The 22,086-nt window shown below is 44.7% G+C and overlaps 1 protein-coding gene across 1 annotated transcript in view; it reads right to left on the bottom strand.

The window, feature by feature from the left end:
* Positions 1-22,086, bottom strand: part of IQSEC3 (IQ motif and Sec7 domain ArfGEF 3) — a gene marked incomplete at both ends in the record, with an annotated part of 94,095 nt that overhangs the window by 35,644 nt on the left and 36,365 nt on the right. The window contains one exon of the mRNA XM_084206151.1: positions 14,995-15,075. Within this exon, the coding sequence (XP_084062277.1) occupies positions 14,995-15,075 (81 nt within the window). The remainder of the gene's footprint in view (positions 1-14,994; positions 15,076-22,086) is intronic.

The following is a 22,086-nucleotide window of genomic DNA, read 5'->3' as shown; positions in this document are numbered from 1 at the left end:
GAGAAGCATCATCCCCCTGAGCACTGCTCCCCCAGGGCATTACTGAGGTCCCTAAAGACTCTGTGCTGGGATAAGGACATCAGCTAAGCACACATACACATTAACCTTGCCTTCCTCCTCCAACCACGCTCTGAGCCCAGTGGACACAGCCATACAGATTGGATTGTGCTTATGCATGGAATTTCCTCAGGGTCAAAATTCAGTCAAGTCAAACTCCAATTCCATTGGAGCACTCAAAGGCATTTTTCAGCTAGATGTTTTTATGCTAAATATAAAATTTTTAACCCCGTGCTGGTTTGGCTGTGGTGCCATCCAGGACGTGATAGCAAACACTCCTGCTGAAGTGGGAATAGTTTCTACATGTTCTGTTGTGGGGGAAAAAAAATCATAAAAATGGCTGAACCATTTTTAAGTTCTTTTAGTGTGAAAAAATATCTGGGAACAAACAAACAAAAAAAAAAGCAGACTTATTTCACCCTTGAACAAACCTGGGAAATTTCAGCTTCAGCAGTAAACTTCAGTGACTTTTAAGCAGTGGGAAAAAGGGGTAAAGACTAGTTTTGATTAGCAGTCTGAATGTTACCATTACAGCCCTATGGTTCCACTTACCAAACCTGTATTTCTCCCAGGCTTATTCTCATCTTGAACTTGTTTCTGAGGAAGTGTTTTGGGAAGGCCAATTCTTGGTGTTCTAGAAGCAATGACTGATGAAGTCACAAATAAGAAATAAAATACATTGCTAAAGAAATAAAATACATTGCTACAGTGAAATAAATAAAAACTTAACAAGCCTGACAGTTTTCCTCTGTCCTGAGTGACACAGTTGATTTGCATTGGTAGGACACAGGGTTTTGTAACAAAAGAAGGCTCAAGAGCTATTATGGTCACAGTAACAAAAAAACCAAACAGTAAGAAAAGTAAGGAGGGGAAGGATAGAAAGTATATGAAAGATCTCTGGGGAAAAAAATGTTATTAAGCAAATTAGGGGGATTCACTTGCTTTTCCTTGGCCAGTAAGCTATCAGACTCCCTGGCTGTGGGATGAATAAAGGGAATGGAGCTGTTGCATGTTCTGTTTCTTGGATGAAAAAATTGGTCGAACCACCTGTAACAATTAAAAGTCCCTCGCAGAGTCCAAGGTGTGAATCCCAAAGTCCCAGCCAAACTCCAACTAGATCAATTAGTTTGAATCCCAGCAACAACCCTGCAATTTCAGCTGTAGTAAGTGTTCTTTACTTGCTGTCCTCAAGTATTATATGCCACCATTATTCACAGCTTTTGCAGTCATACAATCAGTTAGAGAAGGTTTGTAATTTCTTTGAATTCAGTTTGATTCCAAGTTGCAATATTAATGTAAATCGCTTGCAATCAGGTAAATAGGAAAACTACAAATTCAGCTGTTCTCTTCTTCCTAGATGTTCCTACATGACTTTTACAACCCACAATGAGCTCAGATTCCATCTGCTGTGAAAAACATCTCTCATGTTTCAGGTATGTCCTGCTCATTTGCACAGTTGACTTGTATATGCCTGCTGCAGACAGCTTTGTTAACAGAAATGGTTACTACAGACAATCTGACTCAGGGCTTATATAAAGTACTATCCCCACTCTAGCATTTCAAAACAGGGATATCAGGGTGGTGAGCTGAATCCCAGTGCTTGTTTCAAGAAAGCAGGATGGTGACAAAGCTCTCACTCAGACAATTCAGCTAGCACCCATAAATATTTTTATTTAGCACAAGTAAATCAGACTTCTGATACTTAGATTTTATGTGCAGGTTTCTCAGGAAGATTTGATATAAGGAGTAAGGGAAGGATGAAGGGAGAAGATGAAGGAGAAATGTTGTAATAGTGAGGTTTTTTTATTACTCTCTTTTTTCTCCCTCCCTGCTCTTATGGAAACATAAAGACCAAATCAGTGACACTAAATTACCAAGCCAGAGAAGCCATATGCCCATTTCTAGCTCTATCAACTCCACATGTCTGCACAGAGCTGTTGTGTCACTGTCTGTCCTGGGAGAGATACGACTGCATCAGGATGTTGCACTTTGCATACTCCTGATCACCTCTTTGCTGCTGGAAATACATGTTTCCAGCTGGGAAAGGAGCTGGGAAAGGAGCTGTTTCCAGCTGGGAAAGGAGAAGTGTGATTCTAATTGACAACTGTGGAGATGAACCATGGTTATCTATTGGATCTTGACTGTCAGGCTTAGACATTCCCTTACTTCATGACTTGAGAAACAACATGCAGCCCCTTCCCCTTGAACATCTCAAGGCCATTTCAAGGCAGACCTGCAGGCAGGAACACACACCACCAGTTGGATGCTCCAGACATTCTATTCCATTGCACCACTGTCAAATACCAGAATCAGTTCACTTTTCTGAGGGGAATTTTCAGAGCTCCCAGAAAAATGTTTGCAGGGTGGCCGAGTGACTAAACAGGGCTCGAGGACCAGAAGAGCCACTCTTCTCAAGGACAATAATGTTAGTCCTGTAAGAAATTAAAACTGAGCTTTCTCACTGATCACTCCAAAGCTGCAGAGCTCCCATGTGGTCACCACACAAAACTCATCTCTTTGCACCTTCTCTCCTTTTCCAAGAAGAAAAAAATTTGCACATAAATAAGAGCAATAACAGAATAAAAACAAATAGCAGTGGTTCCTCTGGATTTGGTGGGAGGTTTAAGAATCCAGTCACTGAAGAAGAGAATGTTCTTGTTGCCAGGTACAATGGTTATGCAAAAAGGTCTAGCTAATCATACAGAAGGAAGCTAGGGCTGTGAGGTGTTAGAAAAGTGCTGCAGAGGCTGATCTTAGCTTTTTTTTGTGTCTCTCTGTCACTCCAGGAGAAGACCATATTTCTCTTTCTCATATATAACTTACCAAATGCCTTGTTCATAGTATTTGAGGTCAGTGAGCAGGATTGTGACCTGTAACTGAAGCAAGGACTACCTGGACTAGTTGTGAAAGACCACAAATTTTACACATCCATTTCTCAGTGCTCCTTATGAGGGTTGGTTGGTTATAGTACATATAATGTTCTTAAATTGCTGTAAGTGATTAATAGCCTGATTCATTGCCTCTCATGGCCTTAGACTTATATGAGACTTCAAAGCTTCAGAGATGTCAGAATAAAAAAAAACCCTACAAAGTACCATATAGAGAATTAGAAGAAGAGTTCTCTAGCTAATGCCAGTAGAATGGAGTGCAGACCCCAAGTCTGCAAGAGCCTGTACTTCCTCTGTCTTTCCTAAGCTTCCCTGCTCAGGGAAAAAAAAAAAAAACCATCAAAAAAATCCCAACAACAACAAAACAACTGCTGACTTAGCAGGGTCCAAAGTGCCTTTTCCGTTTATTTCACTTCAGTGTTCCCTGAGGATAGCCATGACATGTGGTGAATGGGTTCATCAGAATTCAATGGAAAAAAAAATGGCTGAGACAGGCTTGGTAATATATTATGGGACCTTTTCAAGGTTCAGAGATTTCTGACATGCAGAGGGCCTGAGTGCAAAAGAATTGCTTCTGATTTGCTTACAAGTTCAAGTTTTAGGGTGATTTGGAGGCAATGCTCTCTGGGAGCCTGCTGAAACTGATGGAAGGCAAAAATCTCCCCTGCCAGAAAGGCAGGGAACTTGGAACTTGATCTTGGCAAATCATCCCCTGCCAGCCAAGTTGCAGCTTTCTCTGACAGTCTCCCCCAAGGAAGACAAATACAGGAACAAGATTCTGATTTTGTCTACAATCACATAACACCTTGCAAAGCAGTGGCATCAAGCCATCTTCTCACACTAGTTTTACCCAGGAGGAATTAATGGTAATTAGCCAAGCTCATTACCCATCCCAGAATATATTACTTATTTCATAAAAGGTCTGGCACACACACACCTGTAAAATAGATTTGACAGTATGGTACAGCAAATATATTGGAAATCCATTAAATATAACATCCCTTAGCACAGACGGAACCAGGCAACACATTTTCAGCATCCCTTGAAGCTTTTTTGGTGAGATATATATAAAGCAGACAGAGAATGCAATAACACTAGCAAGACCCTCCTGTCCCACAGGGACCAACATGCTAAAGTCAGTGCCTTCATTTCAGATTCAGTCTTTAAACTTGATCCCCATGTGCTGAGTAATTCCCACAGTGTTGTGTTGTTGTGCCTTTTGCTACAGAACAGCACTACAGGAAGGAATTGTTTCTGAAGCACCCCATGCCATCCTGGTGCAAAGATGATTGTCCAGGGCTCAGACTGGGATGGCCACCAGTCTGAGGGCCTGTGTCTGCACGACAAATTTCATCTACCAGAGGGCTAAGGCTTTTCCAAGAGGACAGACAGGCTTCTCCAGAGGGTGGCTTGGAATAGCTAAGGCAGCTCTCACTTTATGGGAAGTGGTGTTCACGGTGCAAGGCTGGCTGTTCTGGGTGGTGTGGGTGGCTGTCAAGTTTTTTCTTGTGGCTCCTACATGTGTCTGGATGACACCTCAGAATGGCCCTTGGGCCACCTCTCTGGCAGACCCCTCTTTCCTCTTCCCATCCATGTCTCCTGTTTCACCAGCTGCAGAGCACAAGGCTCAGCTTAGGAAGTGGAGCCCCTTTCTGAGCTGCCTGTCACACCTTGGGGCTTGGCACCCCAGGCTGGTTGCTGTGCTGTCTCTGCAGGTTAGACACAAGTCCCACAGCCTGGCACTGCAGACAAGGTTACTTGTGGCTGTTTTGAACAGGGCACTTGTGCTTCACTGAGGTGTGAAGAGCACCAAGTGGACACTGAAGGCATAGGAGGTCCTCCTCTGCAGGGTTTAATTTTATTTTAACCCCAGACCTCTCTTGCTTCTGCAATGTTTGGTAAACACGACCTTTTAGAGAAAGAAAAAACAGATGGCACCCTGCATTAGTGTTACTGCCCGCTCAGCACCCCGGGAAAGAGAAACTTGGCTTCTCAGCAGCAGTCTTTCTGCCACTTTGAGTCAGATCTCTTGGCTTCTCATCCCTGAGGCAGGTTTGAACATCACCAAATTCGCTGACAAAAGCCTGCCGGTGCAATCATGCAGAAGATAGAATTTTACTGCTAAAATGAGATGAATTCAGGGCTGGGAGGCAGCAGAGCCTCTACAAGGCAAGGAAAGCTTACATATCCCTCAGCCCATTGCCCTCCCAATCCAGCAATGAGCTGGGTGAGGGACATGGCTCTTGGCATTTATAGACCCGGGCAAGGGCTTCTGTAGTCTTCTTTTTCTACCTGCTGTGGTGGACTCTAGGTTGGACTGCACCTCTGGGCTCCTTCCTGAGGGATCAGGGTAATGGATTTGTCAAGGCAGAGAGTGAGCCACTTCACAGATAGATCTCAGTGTAACTCAGATAAATTCTGTTTCTATTCTCAAGTATCTCAGCTATTTCATCTCTTGTGATTACTGCAGCCCAGTAGAAGGTCACTGCTTGTGTCAAACCAAACAGAAAGAAGCCTTTTCTCCTCAACATAAAGAGGAACACGGCCATAAATCACCATCCCCCTCAATACAGACAATGTAAACGCATTCACCAGCTTTATCCAGATTTTAACTTTGCCACTGTGCTCAGATCTAGAGGCTTGCAATGCCCTTTGGCTGAAGACCAAGATAGAAACAGCATGGTTAGCATACTCTCCTCCTTTCCCCAAAGCAGTGACCACCCCCACAGCCTCATGCAGTAGGCACAAAGCTCTACTTTTCCAGTTCTTAACCTATTTTTTCTCTGCTGCTTCCTTACATTCTGATCCACTTCATGTTCCATTTCTTCCCTGAGGCCCCATTTCTTCTTCTATCTTTTTAAAATTCCCATTTGGAAAACAGGATGACTTAGCAATTTACACATTTGGCCACACAAGCTCATGTTTCCCTATGGCATCTCAACTTTTCTTACCTATGAGGAATGGAAATTTTTCCTGCCCCTATTCTCTGCACTCAGACATGGAACTTTTGAGGTAAGATCATAAAAAATCCATGAAGTTTAACTAGACTCAACCAATCCTACTGTGCTGTTGAGCAGTATCCTGGCTGGTGTTATAAATGGCTTTATTCCTGTGGATTGCACCTTCCTCAGTGGAAGATCTAGCCCAGTTCTATTTTAGGATAATCCTTATCAGATCCAGTTGTGCTGTAACATCACAGCAATATTTTTCACAACACCATTCTGCACCATTCTGGTTTGTGCATCTCCACTTACCCTCTCACATCAGTGCATTCTGGGAAATTACAAGAACTGGTTATATTTTGCCAATGACCTCTGGAGGCATGTGGAAAAAAGCACTAGCAGTGTTTACACAGGGCAGCCTATCTCCATCTTCCCTCTTTCTGCAAAAGAGGGAATGAGAGAGATTGCAGTCAACCTAGACACACACACAACAATAACAGCGTCATAACCTGTGTACAGGGAAGCAGCACCATGCCAGTGTGGGACACAACAAAGGTGACACACAGCTCTAATCACCAGGCAATTCATTTCCAGTGGGATGATGCTACAATCTAAAGGTGTGTGTCTAAAGGATCAAGGTGCCAAGCAGAAGTTGTTAAAAGTTAGTGGAACACACTTTCAAGTGATGTGGCCAGAATTAGGTTTCACAGTCTCACAAGAAAAGTGTCACTGAACTCAAATCTTGTTTATGACCCTTTTCTTCTGGATGATGTTTTCTCACAGAAGATGGAGTAGTCTCCAGCTGTTCTGCAGTTTTTGAACAGGTGAGATGACAGTCCAAAATACCTCCCAACCTGTTTGCATGCACTCCCTCAGCTATCTTCTGTTTGCAGAACTACTCAAAGCAGCTGTACAGTGTGCTCCTCTCAGCATTTCAGACTCTTCAGTTCTTCCTGAAGCATGTTAAAATCTGCCAGGGCCACATGCAGGAGAAGGAATTCTAGTGCACAGAGATGTTTTTCCAAAGGGAGAGCTTAGTGTATCCAAGCACAGAGCCAGTTCCATAGAGGTGAACAAAAGATGACCCTTCATAGCAGTGAGTTAGTGCTGCAGAGCACCAAAAAAACAAAGGCCTTTGGATTGGCATCACACTATAAGAAAATGTGTAATAAAAGGCCACAGTCTCATTGTGTCACAGCCAAAGAATGCTGGCATGAACAGGATTATTCCAGACAAGGGCCCTGCTCATTTATCTTCTGCTCATATTTTCTTGTTCCCTACAGTTCCTTCTTTCATTTACACTATTTTTTATCTTCCTGCTTTTCCTGCTCCTTCTCTCCTGTTATTCTTCTTCTCTGTATAGCATATTTGCCATCCATTTTTCTTACAGTAGCACTGTTACATTTGTTCATCTGTTGGGATGAGTCTCCCTCCCTTTTTTTATCCTCAACTCTTTTTTCCATCTCTTTGCCCTATGTGTCTGTGTCCACAAGCATGTGGACAGAGGGTCCACAGAAAACACCTGTCAAGTTCAACAGAGCACACCTTGGTCTACAAAAGGTATGGAAAGGCTCCATTTTGGGGGTGGGTGACTCTTGACTGATGCAGATCAGGTCAGATGATATTAGCAGAAGATTAGGATGAATGGTGTGAGCTCCACCATAGCCCATCTGCCGTTATTTTACAAAGCATCTGTGCCCATTTTCTAGTGTTAGATACAGGGTGATTTCCAAGGCTGGCACAGCTTCTTCCCATGCATGGCTGTAGCATTATCATACAGAAAATACAGGATAGAGCAGGTGTTTATATTGCATTCCCCTGGTACCAAAAAGTTGTGATGGTATGGACAAGAAATTCTTTGCAGCATAGGCAAGAGAACGTGAGGATCATCTGCAAGCCACGGTGAATTGCCCAGTATTAATGCCACTAACTGATCTCAACAGCTGAGGAATGTGGCTCCCACAGCTGTAAAGTTGGCTATGATTGATTCCCTTGCACACCTATCACCATGGCCCAAGAAACAGCAAGTACTGGCACATGTGGGAGAAAAGCACTTGAATCCAAATCTAAGTTCCTCTAGGGCAGGAGCAACATAAGCAACAGAAGCAACAGGGGAAAATAAAGAGCTGGAAGAACATGTGGCCAGGCAATGACTGGATACAGCTTCAGGCTCTCAGAAAATGTGTCTGATGGGCATCTTTGCAGTTTCAAAATAGGATACTTCAAGAGTGTTTTCTTCAGCCTCTCTCTCCTAGCATGTTCCACCTTCCTGAAGAAAGGTGTTGATAGTGGCAAGCAAAGCAACCAATGTGACAGGGAGACTCCAGATTCCACCAAAGTAATTTTTTCCTGTTGAAGAGACAATCTATTCCTCACTTTACTTCTCCACCCTCATGTTTTCCACACTTGCCTGAAAATAGCTGCACCAGCTGTTGGATAGCCGCAGGGAAATACCTGTGTGGGAGAGAGTGCCAAAATGTCCTGGTGGAGCTCCTTTACAGGACTGAGACAATGCATCTGTAACTGACCTCCTGTTTCTTTGGATGCTTCCAGAAAGAGCCATTCCTCCCAGGTCATAGTACCAGAAGATTTCCCAACTATACCTCCCTGCAAGAGATTCCCAAGGTTGTTGGTAACTATGATGTTAAGGATGTTTTCTAAAATATTTTTTGCATATAATTCTAAGTGTTCCATATTTGCCCTAAATCTACATTTACTAAACATCTTTGTGATTCTGGACTTAGGCTCCTGCAAAGCAACTGAAGCTGCTAGTCCTCACTGTACAAAACACCCATAAAAAGTGAGGATTCTGCTCACTCCCAAGCTTAGGAAGAATTCAAATCTGGGTCTAGACATTACTCTTGGCGGACATCTTTGTGTCAGACTGAAATCAAAACTCTGAAGACTGTGAGCTGGGGGAATATTTATGTGAACTTTGTTGACCCATGTCTGTCTGTTTGCAGCTTCCTGCAATCTCCAATGGTACTATCTGGAACAGGGTTGTTAAGTCTACAGGGATGGAAGAATAAGAGATGAGCTGTTAAGAAGCAAAAAAAACCCAAAAAACTTCTCTTTGTGCCCATGACCTCAATAAGAAAATGAAATGAGAAGCACAAACAGGATGTGCTAGCAAAGCAGAAATATTGCTCCAGCTTATGTGTGTTTTCAAAAGCAGTGCTCTGGAGGACTTTGGGGGAGTGAAAGAAGACAGACTGTGAGCTTTGTGTATGGTCATTTGTCCTTAGAGTACACAAGACCATGAATGTAGAGACTTGCTTTGCACTGGCATGTCCACATCCTGTTAAGATTGACCTGGAGTCTTCTTCATTAAGAATCAGAGAAGAATTCAGCCTCCATGGTGCACTAATTGTAGGAACATGCACATGCACACTGCCAGCTGGGGACCAATTAGGCAGAGTTGTTAGGCTTCTTTAAGTGGAAGATTATAGATCTGATTTGATATAGACTAGAATCATCATCATGCTTCACACCTGAGCCAAAGCCATGGAAGAGCTCTGAGCTGAGATGAAGCACTGACCTCCAGATTCCATATACACTGTCCTGCCAGCAATCCTAAACAGAAATTATAATTTCCCATTTCATGAATTGGATTTGCATTTGTCCTGTCAGGCAAGGTCAATCTTTCACAAGTTCAGATAAAATGTTGAGTAGTTCAGTTGTTTAACTGTAATGCTTAAAGAGCCACTGTCCACCTGTTTATCAAGGTACTTCAGTAATGTCCAGAGTAAGCATTCACTTGGTGAGCATCCAACAACTTCATGGGCCTCAGCCTTAAGGGACATAGCAATCACAACCCAAACAAGATCTTGGGAATTTCTCAGGAGGATCTAACTGTTAGAGAAACTAAAGTGACCCAAGGGCAAAGGGAGAGCTGTAGCAGAAGGAGAGATGCTCCTGGGCTACAGCAGTGAGAAATCAAAGAGGGATGTGACGCTGTGACTGTGCAGTGGATAAAATTCATGGCTCCTTTGTGCCAACATCTTCCAACATGACTTGACAGGACAAAGAACAAATGCATGTTCAATGGAAACTGAGAGTTCAGGTAAAGAGACATGAAGAGTCAGAGACAGAGTTGTCTTTGGCTTTAAGCAGAGGTGGGCTTTAAGCAGAGTTGGGCTTTAAGAAGAGTTGTCCAGAAGTAAACGAAATAAAATTTTGTGCTGCTGAGGGTGCAGCATACTCATGCAGCTCAGAGAGCTATCAAGAAAGATGTTTGAAGGTTTAGTTTGAACAAACTGTCCAAAATCTGCCCATCCACTTATCAGCCTCCCACATGTAAAAATGGAACAATCAGCTTCCTCCAGCAAGAATGGTGGAATTCACATTTCCATTTCAGAACTTTGGTAAGTCACAAGTGGGGCAAGAAGGAATTTCTCCAGAAATACAAGGAAGGCTGGCTTGGAGAAGTAGCCAGTGGTTCACATATCTCCTTACCACTAACTGGTGCCAGGAAGCAGCAAATGGTGACAAATGGTGACATATCCAGCAGGCACTTTAGAAATTAGTCTACAGGGGTTCAAAGTTTAAACTATATTGAATTATAATTTCATTGGACTATAATCATGAGGTAAACATTTTGTAAATTAGTGGCACTAATCATGTTTTAGCCCTGATCTAAGCAGCAGTCTCCCTATTGGAAAGTGTGGAAAATATGAACAGAGACAGCATTTCCAAAGATGTTTCAGATCCTAGCCCTTCTTCCAAGTACACACCCAAGCCCTTCCAGAAGACTGCTCTCTCTTCCTGAGAGAACTGTCTCCTTTGCCTTAAAAGCAGGTCAGGTCTCATCTGCAATTCTTCCACAATGCTTCAGCACTCCAGTGCTATTCCCAAGTCCATTGCCAAAGCAGACATGCCCCTGATGCTTAAAGTTTTCTGTAGAACTTTTCCCATCACAGGAGGAGAGGTGATTTTCTGCTGATTTCCTATTCAGCACCACAGAGGCAGACTCCGAAAAGCCTGTGAAAGGCAACTGAATGAATATACTGTTCCCTCCAATTGTGACTCCATAATTTCCTCTCATTACTCTAATAGAAACAAATCTTTCTAATCTCAGCCCTATTACCTCACACAAAAGAAAATGGTCTGTAATCCCGTTAGAACTGGGCTGCTGCTGGACACATTTTAAGGTCATTGTTCTGGGATGCCAGCCTTCACTCTATGTGACTGGGAGAAGTGGGAAATGCAATTACCAGGCTATTCAAGTCCCTAGAATGAAACCCTGCCATTAATAGGCAAAAGCCAGTGAGAAAAAGAGCCTTTGCTTTATGAAATTACAGGGTTTGGCTAAATTAGAGTCTAATCAGCACCTCAGTAAAGGAGCAGGGTTAGGTCCCACTGCCATCCCCGAAGTTTCTTCATGTCACTCAACTAGATATTTGGTATCCCCTATGGAAACCCAACCTGCAAGATGGCTTATGGTCATGAAGCTGGTGGTGTACAAGTCCAGTGGAGACAATGGTAAAGGACTTATAATGTCCTTTGATATGGGAAAGCCCTTAGAGTTCAGAACAGAAATCTGCCTGCTGCTACCATCATCTCATCCAGCTCATCCAGTACTTTGGCTTTGAGCTTTTTGGCAGAATCTGGGATCAAATCTGTCTCTTAATATTCATGGCCTACAGCACCAGTTTTGCTAATTGCTGGTGCAACACAGCTAAGCAGCCAGGTGGGAAATTTGCATTGCTAAACTCATGGAGATGCAACTTCCCCACAAGGAATTCACACTTGGGAGGAGAGAAGGGGGCTCGCTCTGCTTGTGGCAGTCAGTGAAGCAAAGCAGAACAAGATGAGTGGGAATAATCTCAACCACCTCATTGAGATGGCTTCTTTTGAGTGGTTAGACATTGACATGTTCCTAATCACTCCCATCCATGTGAAGCCAAGGCATCTTTATCTGGCAGCAAAGAAAGCGTGAGAAATCTTGCAGAGAAATGTTAGAGAAGACCACACAAGAACAATAGTGACCATCACAAACCACAAGCAGACACAAATTATTGTCCCAGATTGTTCCTGGCATTCAACCTCCAACTGTTATTCCCTGCATTTGCTTCTCCTCCTGTCCCTCTCTTGAGCTGTATGGCTGCTCCTGCTGGTCTCTCCTGCAGTCAGCCAGCCACTCATCTCACTGTTTTGATGTCCCCCTTTCTCCTTCTCTGCTGTGTTTTTCCTCAGTCTCCCAAAGGACTCCTGTCCCACAAGATGAGTCTGGGCTTCTGCTGAAAACAGAACTGTTCTTGCAGGTCCCAGACAGAAGGGATGTGGGCTGAGGTACAGCTCCTGCTAGAGGAGGAGGAAGCAGCTGATCACCACTGGAATCTCCAAGTCCCTTGAAGAGCTGAGAGTCACTTCCCTGTTTATGCTCTTTATTAGTCCCTATTCTCTTTAATCGGCTTAGACTGATGAGCCAAGGCAGCGGTAGGGATCAGCCAGGCTGTTTAATTAAAGGATTGCAGCTCAGCCTTGCAGTTTGGGGGTTTGTGTAAATGAGCTGCAAGTACATTATTTAATCTGCTGTGCTGAGAGGAGTTGGGGCATTAATGAAGCAAACTCTAATTAAAACTAGATGGCTGATGGTTATTAGTGGCATCAGTTCTGACAGGATTTATCTCATTTAGGGAAATCATCAGAAGGGGAAAAGAGAGAATAAACCCGAGCTGGTTTATCAGAATTCACAGCAGCACCACTTGTGACTGGCTGTCCACTCAGTGGGACATGAAATAGCTGCACAGGGAGCCCCTGTGTACCAGGCTCTCCCACCAGGAGCCCTGATGAGCTTATTTAGGGATATGCTTGGCTCACCCAGGAAGTGATTGCCTATTCAGGCTGTCTGACCCACATATTTCAGTCTTGATGGACTTTTGTTCTGCCTTGGTTCAATGGGGAACCTGTTCATGATTTAAGCAGGGTGACAGACTCTGTAAATGATATAATGTGCTTCTCCCAGAAGCCTACTGAGCCATTCCAGAACACCATATGGATATCAGCTCCATGCTGACTCTGTGTTTTCCCTCTTTGACATTCTTTTGCCTTCCTCACTGCATTGTATGTGTAACTTTGGACATGAAGGAAGCCTGTGGCTGACTGCGAGACCTGGCAGAGACTAGGAGATGTTTTATGGCTAACATAAAGCTAAATAGTGAGTTTAATAACTCTCTGCCTGTTTCTCACCCTCAAATAGCCATGGTGGCTTCAACCATCTTTATCTCTGCATAGAATATTGTGTCACATGCAGACAGATTCAGGACTGCTGTTGGGATCTGGAGGCATTAAAAATGTCAAGGACACAAGAAAGACTGGGGGAAAAAAGTAAGGAATGCATGAGGCCTGCAGTGTGGGACAAGCTACAAAAGGCATCAAATGAACAGGCATAGATCAGTAGGAGAAGACCAGATGCAACATGCTATTGGGGTCATTGTCATCCATCCCCAATTCAGGATTTCCTGGCTCAGACTCATCTTCAGATGCAACTTGCCGAAGTTTTTAAATTACTGAAACAGGTGATCACTCCTTCTTCAATTTACCTGTCAAATCCCAGCAGAAGGAGGGCAGGTAAACTCAGGCTCAAGGGATAGGCAGGGCGTTTGGGAGTCAGCAAGACAAAAGGAAGGCCTGACAAAGAACATGACAAAAATGATCCTAGAGCTTTAGCCTTGTAGAATAAGAGCATTCTAGAAACAAAGGGATCTGATCAGAGATAAGATGGAGGCTGGGACAAGAATGGGGCAGGGTCAAGGATGAAGGTAAAAAGATAGAACACTATGGTAAAACTGATCCTTAGTTCTAGACAAACTAGAGCACTTAAACAAAACCCTCTCACTCTGGAAATGTAAGGGAGAGGTGGCTTTCCCTATCACAGAAATCTCCATGGTCTCCTCCTCTGCTGTCTCCTTTTCCTTGCCAGCATCTCCCCATCTGCCATGACAGGGCTGCCATGTGAACTTCCCCAGTGCCTGAAAGCCCTCAGCACAGACTGATCATGGGGATTAATCCTTCCATCTTCATACACAAATGGGCAAGAGAGATCCTTCTTTACCTGTCTCCAAGTGTGGCCAAACCCAACTTATGAGCATACACACCCACCCATCCCTCCTCTCTTCACAGTTGTCCAGCACTCACACTTTTTCTTGGAAGGAAATCGGAAACCACAGTCTGCTCCAGTGAACAGAACAAGACAAATGTAATTATAAAAGTGCAGTAGCCTCACTACTGCAATTCAGCTGCCAGTTCTGTTCAGAGCCCTGCTAGTAACTCAGGCTTTTTATACAGGTGCCAAAGGAGGTAAAAGTCTAGCAGTGTAATGAGAGACATCTTTAAAGAGAAACCTCTTTGCTGTTGTCACAAGGGTGATGAGGCCTGGGAAAACAGAGCAGGTCTGAGGTAAGGCTGGGAAGTCATGAGAGGGGAAGGAGATGGCAACAACAGAGGGACAAGGCCAAGTGTGGAACCTAAATGCAGTTTAAGCATCTCAAGTACCTCTTTGGACCCCTCAGTCTTGGCACTGACATCTTTCCCTGATGAGGAAGAGCTGAGAACTGCTGGTGTCCCCACACCTGGCTGCACTGGACACAAGCTGGTGATAGTTAATAGTACCTGTCTAAAGCTGTTCTTCACTGGCAAGCTCACACAGGTGAAAATGCTCCCCCCAGCCCATCTCAGGTTGTGTGAAGAACCCTGAGTTTTTTGGGTGACTTTTGCTGTACTTTAAATGTTACAGTGTGTGTGTGCAGGAACCTCATAGCATGAGATAAATAATTTGAAGGAGAAGAGAGAAGCTTGTGTGTGTCAGTGTCACATACAGAAAGAAGAGGTACAAGCATGAATGTGGGTCAACAGAAGTGGATGTTTGAAGAGAGGCTGAAAAAACATTTTGTGTGTGTGTGAGTAGAGATTGAGGGGGTTTGCAGGCAATTACACAACAGTACAAACAATAATCTCTGGGAGGGAAAAGAGAGGGACATGGGATGTAGGGGAGGATGGAAGAGGATTGGAATGTGTAACATGTGAGTTTTGTCTGGGGCAGGAAGATCAGTGATGGACGATAATGAAGTAGAAAAAAAAAGGTCTTGCTGACAACAATTTCCCACCTTGGTGAGGAGTCTGGAGATGAAGGCTTCTGCTCTGTGTCAGCTGCTGGACAACAGAACTGGTGTAAAACAGTTTCATTCCTGTAAGAAAAAAAAACCACAGTGGGTCAGTGTTCACTCAGCAAAAAGCTCAAGGGAGAATGCTATTTTTAGTGCTGTTCCAAGGGGACAGTGACTCCCAGTAATGCTGAAAGAGTAGTTAATTATTTTATGAAAATTTTTTACTCCAAGGTGGAGAGGAGCAGAGAGAAGGGGGCTGACAGTTGTATTCCCTTACCTTACCTGTTCTGCTGCTGATGTCAACCTGTGGAGAATGGCGCATAAGTGCACAAACCAAAAGTTGTCCTTCTTGCAGCATTTGTTTCACAATCCCATACATCTCATGAAAAACAGTTTTGTCTGTCTTTCATTCTATTTCTTTTTGGACAGAAACATATCCTTAAATGTGTTTTCTGGCATATGTTTCCTACATATTGCAAAGTAGTTGATTTTTTTAACCATGGCTAAATTACCTCAGCAGACATTTCTTGTGACGCCTCCCTAGAGCACAGAAATGTCCTTAGCACATCACTACTGGGCATTACCAGCAATAGTAGTGGAGAACTGACAGGACAGCCACAAGTAGGAGGACTGAGACCATGACAAGAGAAGAGACCATAGAAGAGAAAAGCAAAAAAAGTAATCAACTTGATGAAAACAGGAAAACAAAACACTAAAAATGTGTTTATTAGATAAGAAAGACAAAATATTTCATCCAAAGTTAGAAATCTTAGTCTTACAGAAGTTTTAGACACTGGGCTCTCATTTCCACTAGACAGGTTTATTGCAAGAAATCAGTTATGGTATTTGGTGTCTTGAGCTTGATGCCTCAAAAGAGGGACCCCAAACAAACAGATCCCTGGACAATTATACCCTCATGACCTAAACTCCCCATACCTCATGCGACAGATCAACAGCATTACTGGAGTCTGGGGTCTCCTTGCTCTTCATTGGTTTGGTGTTTTGTTACCAAGTGGTTGCCACTTTTTATTCTCCATATCCTCTATATATCAGTTTCAGCGGAGGTTCTGGTCAGTTCTGCAGTCAATGTGTCTTGGTTTGAAAGACAGGTGTCTGCCAAGGAAGGCAGGCGCCTCCCATGGAATGGAGATTATGACCCGCTTCCCTCTGAATTATTCTTACTTTGAACTTGTGGGGCATTCAGCCAGAGACATGGGGAAAAGACTGTCAGCAGTTTTTCACTAGTGTGTGTTTGTACAGCCAGACACACCAACAGCAGCAGCGGTGCCGGCCTGTCGGAACCCAGGACATTCCTCTGACTGCCCTGGAGACCCTGGCAGGAGGCTCAGAGACCTTGGCACAGAGTCAAAGACACCTGTGCCTTCGATTTTAACCCATGGAAACAGTTCCCAACTTTGTGCGAAGAGTTACAAGCCACAAGGGTTTGAGTAGAATGTTAGTGAATTTGTCACAGGGTGAAAAAGTAGAATTTTGGGGTTTTTAGAATGGGGGTTCAAGAAGCAAGATGGAGGAATGTGGGTGTGTCCTGTCCTTCTTCTCCTTCTTCTTCTTGTCCTCCATCTTCTGCTGTGGTGGTGGCACTTTTGGATTGGTTTAGGGTAGAGACAAACTGTCTGACATAGGTGATAGGTACTGGAAAATTATTGTAAATAAAGTACATGTAGTTTTTAGTATAAAAAGATAACACCGCCCTGAGGGTGGTCAGAGTGCCTCAACCCGACCTGTTGGACAGACCTCCACAGGTCCAAAAAAGAATGTATTAGATTAGAGAAAACAAACAGCCTTGAGAACCAGAGCTGAGGAATCCCAACTTCTTCTTCAAGTGCAGAGCTGGGAAAAAAAGACTTTTTAAAACCTTGGGGACCCTTTCAGCAACAACAAACCCGACATCGGCCCCACAGGAGCACACCAGGCCCTAGTGTGTGTTTGTACAGCCAGGCACACCAACAGCAGCAGTGTTGGCCCCACAGGAGCACACCCGGCCCTAGTGTGTGTGTTTGTACAGCCAGGCACACCAAGCCCACCCCACAGGAGCACACCCGGCCCTAGTGTGTGTGTTTGTACAGCCAGGCACACCAAGCCCACCCCACAGGAGCACACCCAGCCCTAGTGTGTGTGTTTGTACAGCCAGGCACACCAAGCCCGCCCCACAGGAGCACACCCGGCCCGCCCAGTCCCTTTCCGCCCTCCCAGCACCTTCCCCTGCGGTGCAGTTCCGGTCACCGCCGGCAGGGGCGCTGTTGGCTCCCGGCCGGGCAGGGTGAGGGCCGTGACCGCTCCCCGCCTGCAGGGGGCGCTGTGGCGCGAGGCCGGTCCGGTCTCCCTCACGCGGTAATGGCGGCTGGCTGGACGGTGAAGATGGGCTGCGGCAGGAATTTCGGCGAGGCGGAATGGCAGGGCAGGCTGGCCCAGGGCAGCAGAAATTCTGCAGCTGTGGCAGGAGCTGAGGGGTGTCCCAGCAGGTAAGCAGTGCGTGACTACCGTGTACCAAAAAATCCAGAGCAGGGGCAGAGAAGCTGCAGTACTGGGCCTGGCTCCCGAACACGGATGGGAGAGGCTCCCTTGGAGGGAAAAAGGGCTCAGGGTCCTGGGGTTTGCCCTGAGGCACCTGAGCAGGGGGTGAAGGGTCCTTTTTTAATAAGGTAGGGTGATAATGAGGTCTTTGTGCCACAAGCAGAGCTTCACTCATGGTAGGAGGAGGCAGCAGGAGATGAGGCCTTGCAGTGGTGGTGAATTCTCCCTACAGTGACTGTGGCCGGTTTCCCCTCCAGTGCTGACAGTGAGAGAGACTGGGCAAGTGGTGGGATCATATTTGAGTCTATATCCACGCAGGCTTACACAAATACTCCTGCTCTTACATCCTATCACACTGCTCATTTACAAACAATCATTTATACTGAAAAAGACCCTTGAGATCATTGAGTCCAGCACAGCCATTAACCCAGTACAGCCAAGCCCACCACTAAACCATGTCCCTTAGCACCACATCTACATGTCTTTTGACCACCTGCAGGGATGCTGGCTTTACCTCTTCCCTGGAAAGCCTGATCCAATGCCTGACCACCCGTTCAGAGAAGAAATTTTTCCTAATAAGCAATCTAAACCTCCCTTGGTGTAACTTCAGGCCATTTCCTCTTGTCTTGTTACTGGGGAGAAGTGATCAACCCCCACCTGGCTACAACCTCCTTTCAGAGAGTTGTAGTGAGTGATAAGGTCACTCCTCAGCCTCCTTTTCTCCAGTGCTCTCAGCTGCCCCTGGTAAGACTTGTTCTCCACAGCCTTCAACCTCTACCAAATAGAATCTTTTAAAAAATAGACACCCCACATTTCAGCCATTTCTAATTCAAGCATTTCCCTAAATGAACTACACTGTTCTCTGCTTTTACTCAAAGAGCAGATGCACAACTTCAGTTCCTAATTGCACAGGAAAAAAGCAAACAAGAAAGAGAGGAAAACATAGAGAAAAGGAGGAAAGAACAAGGATGGATGGAAAACTGAGAAATAGAAGCTTGCCTTGCTGGTTAATTATCATGGTAAAAACACAAGGAATAGTAAAAGGGAAACTGGGAAAGGAAGAGTGGTGTGAAGTTTCAGGACTTCAGGCTCAGTCCCTGTGGGTGTTTTAAGAAAAAAACATCTCCCAGATCCTCATCAGAGTGAGCACACTGAGCACTGCAGCTGCAGTCAGCTCTTGACTCCTGTTCTCACAATTTCTTATGTGTGCTCAACACCAGCTTGGGGTGTTTTCTGCCCAAACCAGAGTTGTCTTGAACCTCTGAGATCCTAAGATCTCTGGAATAGTTGTGCCCCTTACCACCACCAGATGTTGATCATGCTCAAAGGCAGAAATCTGCCTCCAGGCCATTTGGGATCCTTGAGTCCCACTCCAGGGGAGATGATTGTCACCAGGGAGGCGGTGAGGAGCAGATACTGCCTGATGGAGGTAAATATATGAGATGCAAATGGGTATTCCAAGCCTGTACCAAAAGCTCTTCCTGTGACTGGAAGCAGGGAAGGGTATTTTATTGTTCCTATTAAATCCAAGTTCATCAAATGCCCAGGAGAATTTGGAGCTCTGGGGCTGTTTGCACTCTTCTACCACTTGCTTCTCTTTCTCTTTTGTGATCCCCAGGCATACACCACAGAGACTGGGTTACACCTTGGAGACTACTCCTGTTAATTTTCCTTTCTTTCCACTTCTTGATCCTGCTCATATCTGATATTTTTCAAATCCAAGCCCTCACTTTTGCATCATAGCACCCAGCCAGGAGCAGGGAGAGGGTTAACCTGTGGAAGAGGTTGACCCATTCCCACCTTAAGAGGTTGTGTGTTAATTGTTATCAGGACAAAGCAGCTCTCATCTGGGTGGAAAAGGCAAGTGTCCTAGAGCCTCACTGCCACTTCTAAGCTTCAAGGAAGTGCTCCAGGAAAGCAACTGTCTTCCTAATGCTGTGAAATCTTCAGGTAAGATGTTATTTTTGTTGCTGTGATTCAAGAGGCCTTGCCAGGATTGTAGTGTCTGGTGGCTACCTGGATTTTATCACCCTGTGGTGTTGTCAGCTTTTGCAAGTTTGATGTTTGAAGTGAGCCTTGAGGTGCTTAGTATCTGTCATAAGTCAAGGTAATACTTTTGATGGTGGTTTGTTGTTTTTTTCTTTTCCTTTCTATGCTGTCTTTTTGTTGTGTTTTAAAACAAATCTTACTTCATAAGCCGGAAAGGCTACATAACTTGAACGTGTGGCCTCTGAGGAGTTGAAACCTAGAAAGCATGAGTCTTGTATTAGCCTTTGAAAAAAAGGGAGAGAGGCAATGTAACTTCACTCACTACTTAGGAGTGTGGATCTGTAATTTTGTTTCTTTTTAAGTACTTGAGATAGGTGGCAATGGTCAACCAATTAAGAGGGTGGGTTCAGGGCTTGCTTTTTTGCCCACATTTTTCTGTACATCCTCTGCTTTGCCTTCCTCAAGCTTTTGCAGAGATTGAAATTAGGCACACACTGTTGTAGGCTGATCAGGCAGGTGATTGTGGAGATAATTCCTCCCCACCTACCAGGATACTGTTGAACTGTTTTTTTCCAATGTATTGCTTTAAAAATAAACAAAATATTATCTCTTGGGCTGTATACTGATGAAAGATGGAAGGGAAAACTAGCAAGAAGAAAAGGTGTTCTGGGTGAGTTGGGTGGCACAGAAGAGGAAGGGAATCAGGAAGAGGAGGAGGAGGCATCCTGGGGTAATTGCTGCCAGCACTATGCAGCCAGTGTGGAGGAGCAGCAGAGGATAAGGGTGAGCACAGATGCAAAGGGAGGACTGAGAACAGCCTGAGCCTGTCAGTGCCTTGCTCCATCTAGCTGGGATGCATGCTCCGGAGGCAAGGATTTGACAGTCCAGACCTATCTTAAATGCAGAGATAGCTTGGCCAAGAAGTTACCCATGCTGTCAATTGAAACGTTAGCCCTCTCTCCTCTAAGAGAAAACAGCTGACTGCATTTTATTCAGTTGTCTTTAACATTGCTCCTGACAAGAGGTGTCATGCAGCCAGCTGCCTGCAGCCTCGATAGGGGTATCTGTGAATGAACTGTCCAGCCACAGCAATTCCTGCTCTGTGATGAACTTTAGAGAGGCTTGTGCCAAACCTCCTGGCTAACACCAGCTGTCTTGTGAGCTCAGGAGTTAGCTCTACCTTTCTGGCTTCTCAGAAAGTTGGACTGTGCAGCAAAGGGGCTCCATGACTCATGCTGCCTTGGTCTTCATTGGTGGATCCCAAGGAGATAAGCTTTTATTCCTCTTTCTTAAAAACTGGCATTGTAGAGGGAACAACAGCTGAGGTCCAAAAACGGAAATTGTCTGTAGCTTGCAGATCACAGGGTCAAATGAAGAAAACTTTTCTAAAATTCCCTTAATCCTGTGTCTTCCCTTTGGACAAGTAAATGCCTAGGGCTTTCTTCTCTGTCATTGTTGCTTCCTAAACATCAGTGCCCACTAGTTCACCACTGATCAGAGCTGTCTTGAAATAGAGATGCCCATCTGCTGAGAGCTGTATTATGGGAAACAAACCTAACTTTTCTTGTTCTGCTGCACCCCCACAAAAGCAAACCCCCAGACAGCATATGGAAAATGGTTGTGCTCCCTGCTCTCCAGCAGTCAGCTTTAATTAAACATATATCCTGTGTGGCCTGTTCCCAAAGATAAAGAGAAGCTCCGTGTTTTTCTGCATGAATGATTTTAGACTACAAGAAATGCCAAAACAAGACAGGATGAAAATTCTTCCCACTATGAGTACACAGAGCGTACTTCTCTCTACCATGGTGCAACAGCCCTGCATCCATCCCACTGCTCTGGTAGGTTATGTAGGACTGCTGGCATGCTCCATGAACGAAGACCACTGGGTTATCCCACTGCCTGTAACTACCAGCCTCTGGATTCTGATCCTTGAGCCCTACTGGCCTGCATATCCAGCAGCCTTGCCCTTGGCCCAAGCACACAGCAGTTCTTAGAAATCTGACAATGCTGAATCAAGCAATGCTCCATGAGTAAATAATTGTCAAACTCATGCAGCCTTTCTGGCATGTTCCTCTTTAAAACTCTACCTTTTGAAGAAAAGCAAGAGACTTTGACCAAAAGTCACTGGTTTCAGTGCTGGATATCTCAGCTTTCCTGGAGTCTTTTGCCACTTGTCTCTATCTTGCCTTTTTTCAGACAGCTGCCAAGAGAACAGATGGAGTCACAGAAAATCATGGCCTAGGAGGGGAAGATTAAAGGCAGAAAGAGTCAAAGGAGAACTGAAGTCATCTCAGATGAAATTTTACTGGCTGTTATCTTTCATAAGATGAGCACTGGAGAACCACAAACAGTGACTGTTTAGCAATGCTAAGTTAATGAAAGGCCAGTTGCAGTCCTCTGACTCTCCCAAAATGTAGCTCAATGCTACTTGTACTTACCAATGGGCCTGTGACAAAACCTAGCTAAGGTTAGCTGCAGACCTTACTCCTGCTATCACCTCCCTCCTGTGATAGATCTATTTTTGACTCCAGTCTACCTTATTCTGAGAGTTGAAATATGATCTCAAAA

Source organism: Fringilla coelebs (assembly GCF_963513975.1).
Source record: "Fringilla coelebs genome assembly, chromosome: 5".
In the NCBI taxonomy this organism is placed as follows: Eukaryota; Metazoa; Chordata; class Aves; order Passeriformes; family Fringillidae; genus Fringilla; species Fringilla coelebs.
This window is presented reverse-complemented; position numbering and strand designations above follow the sequence as displayed.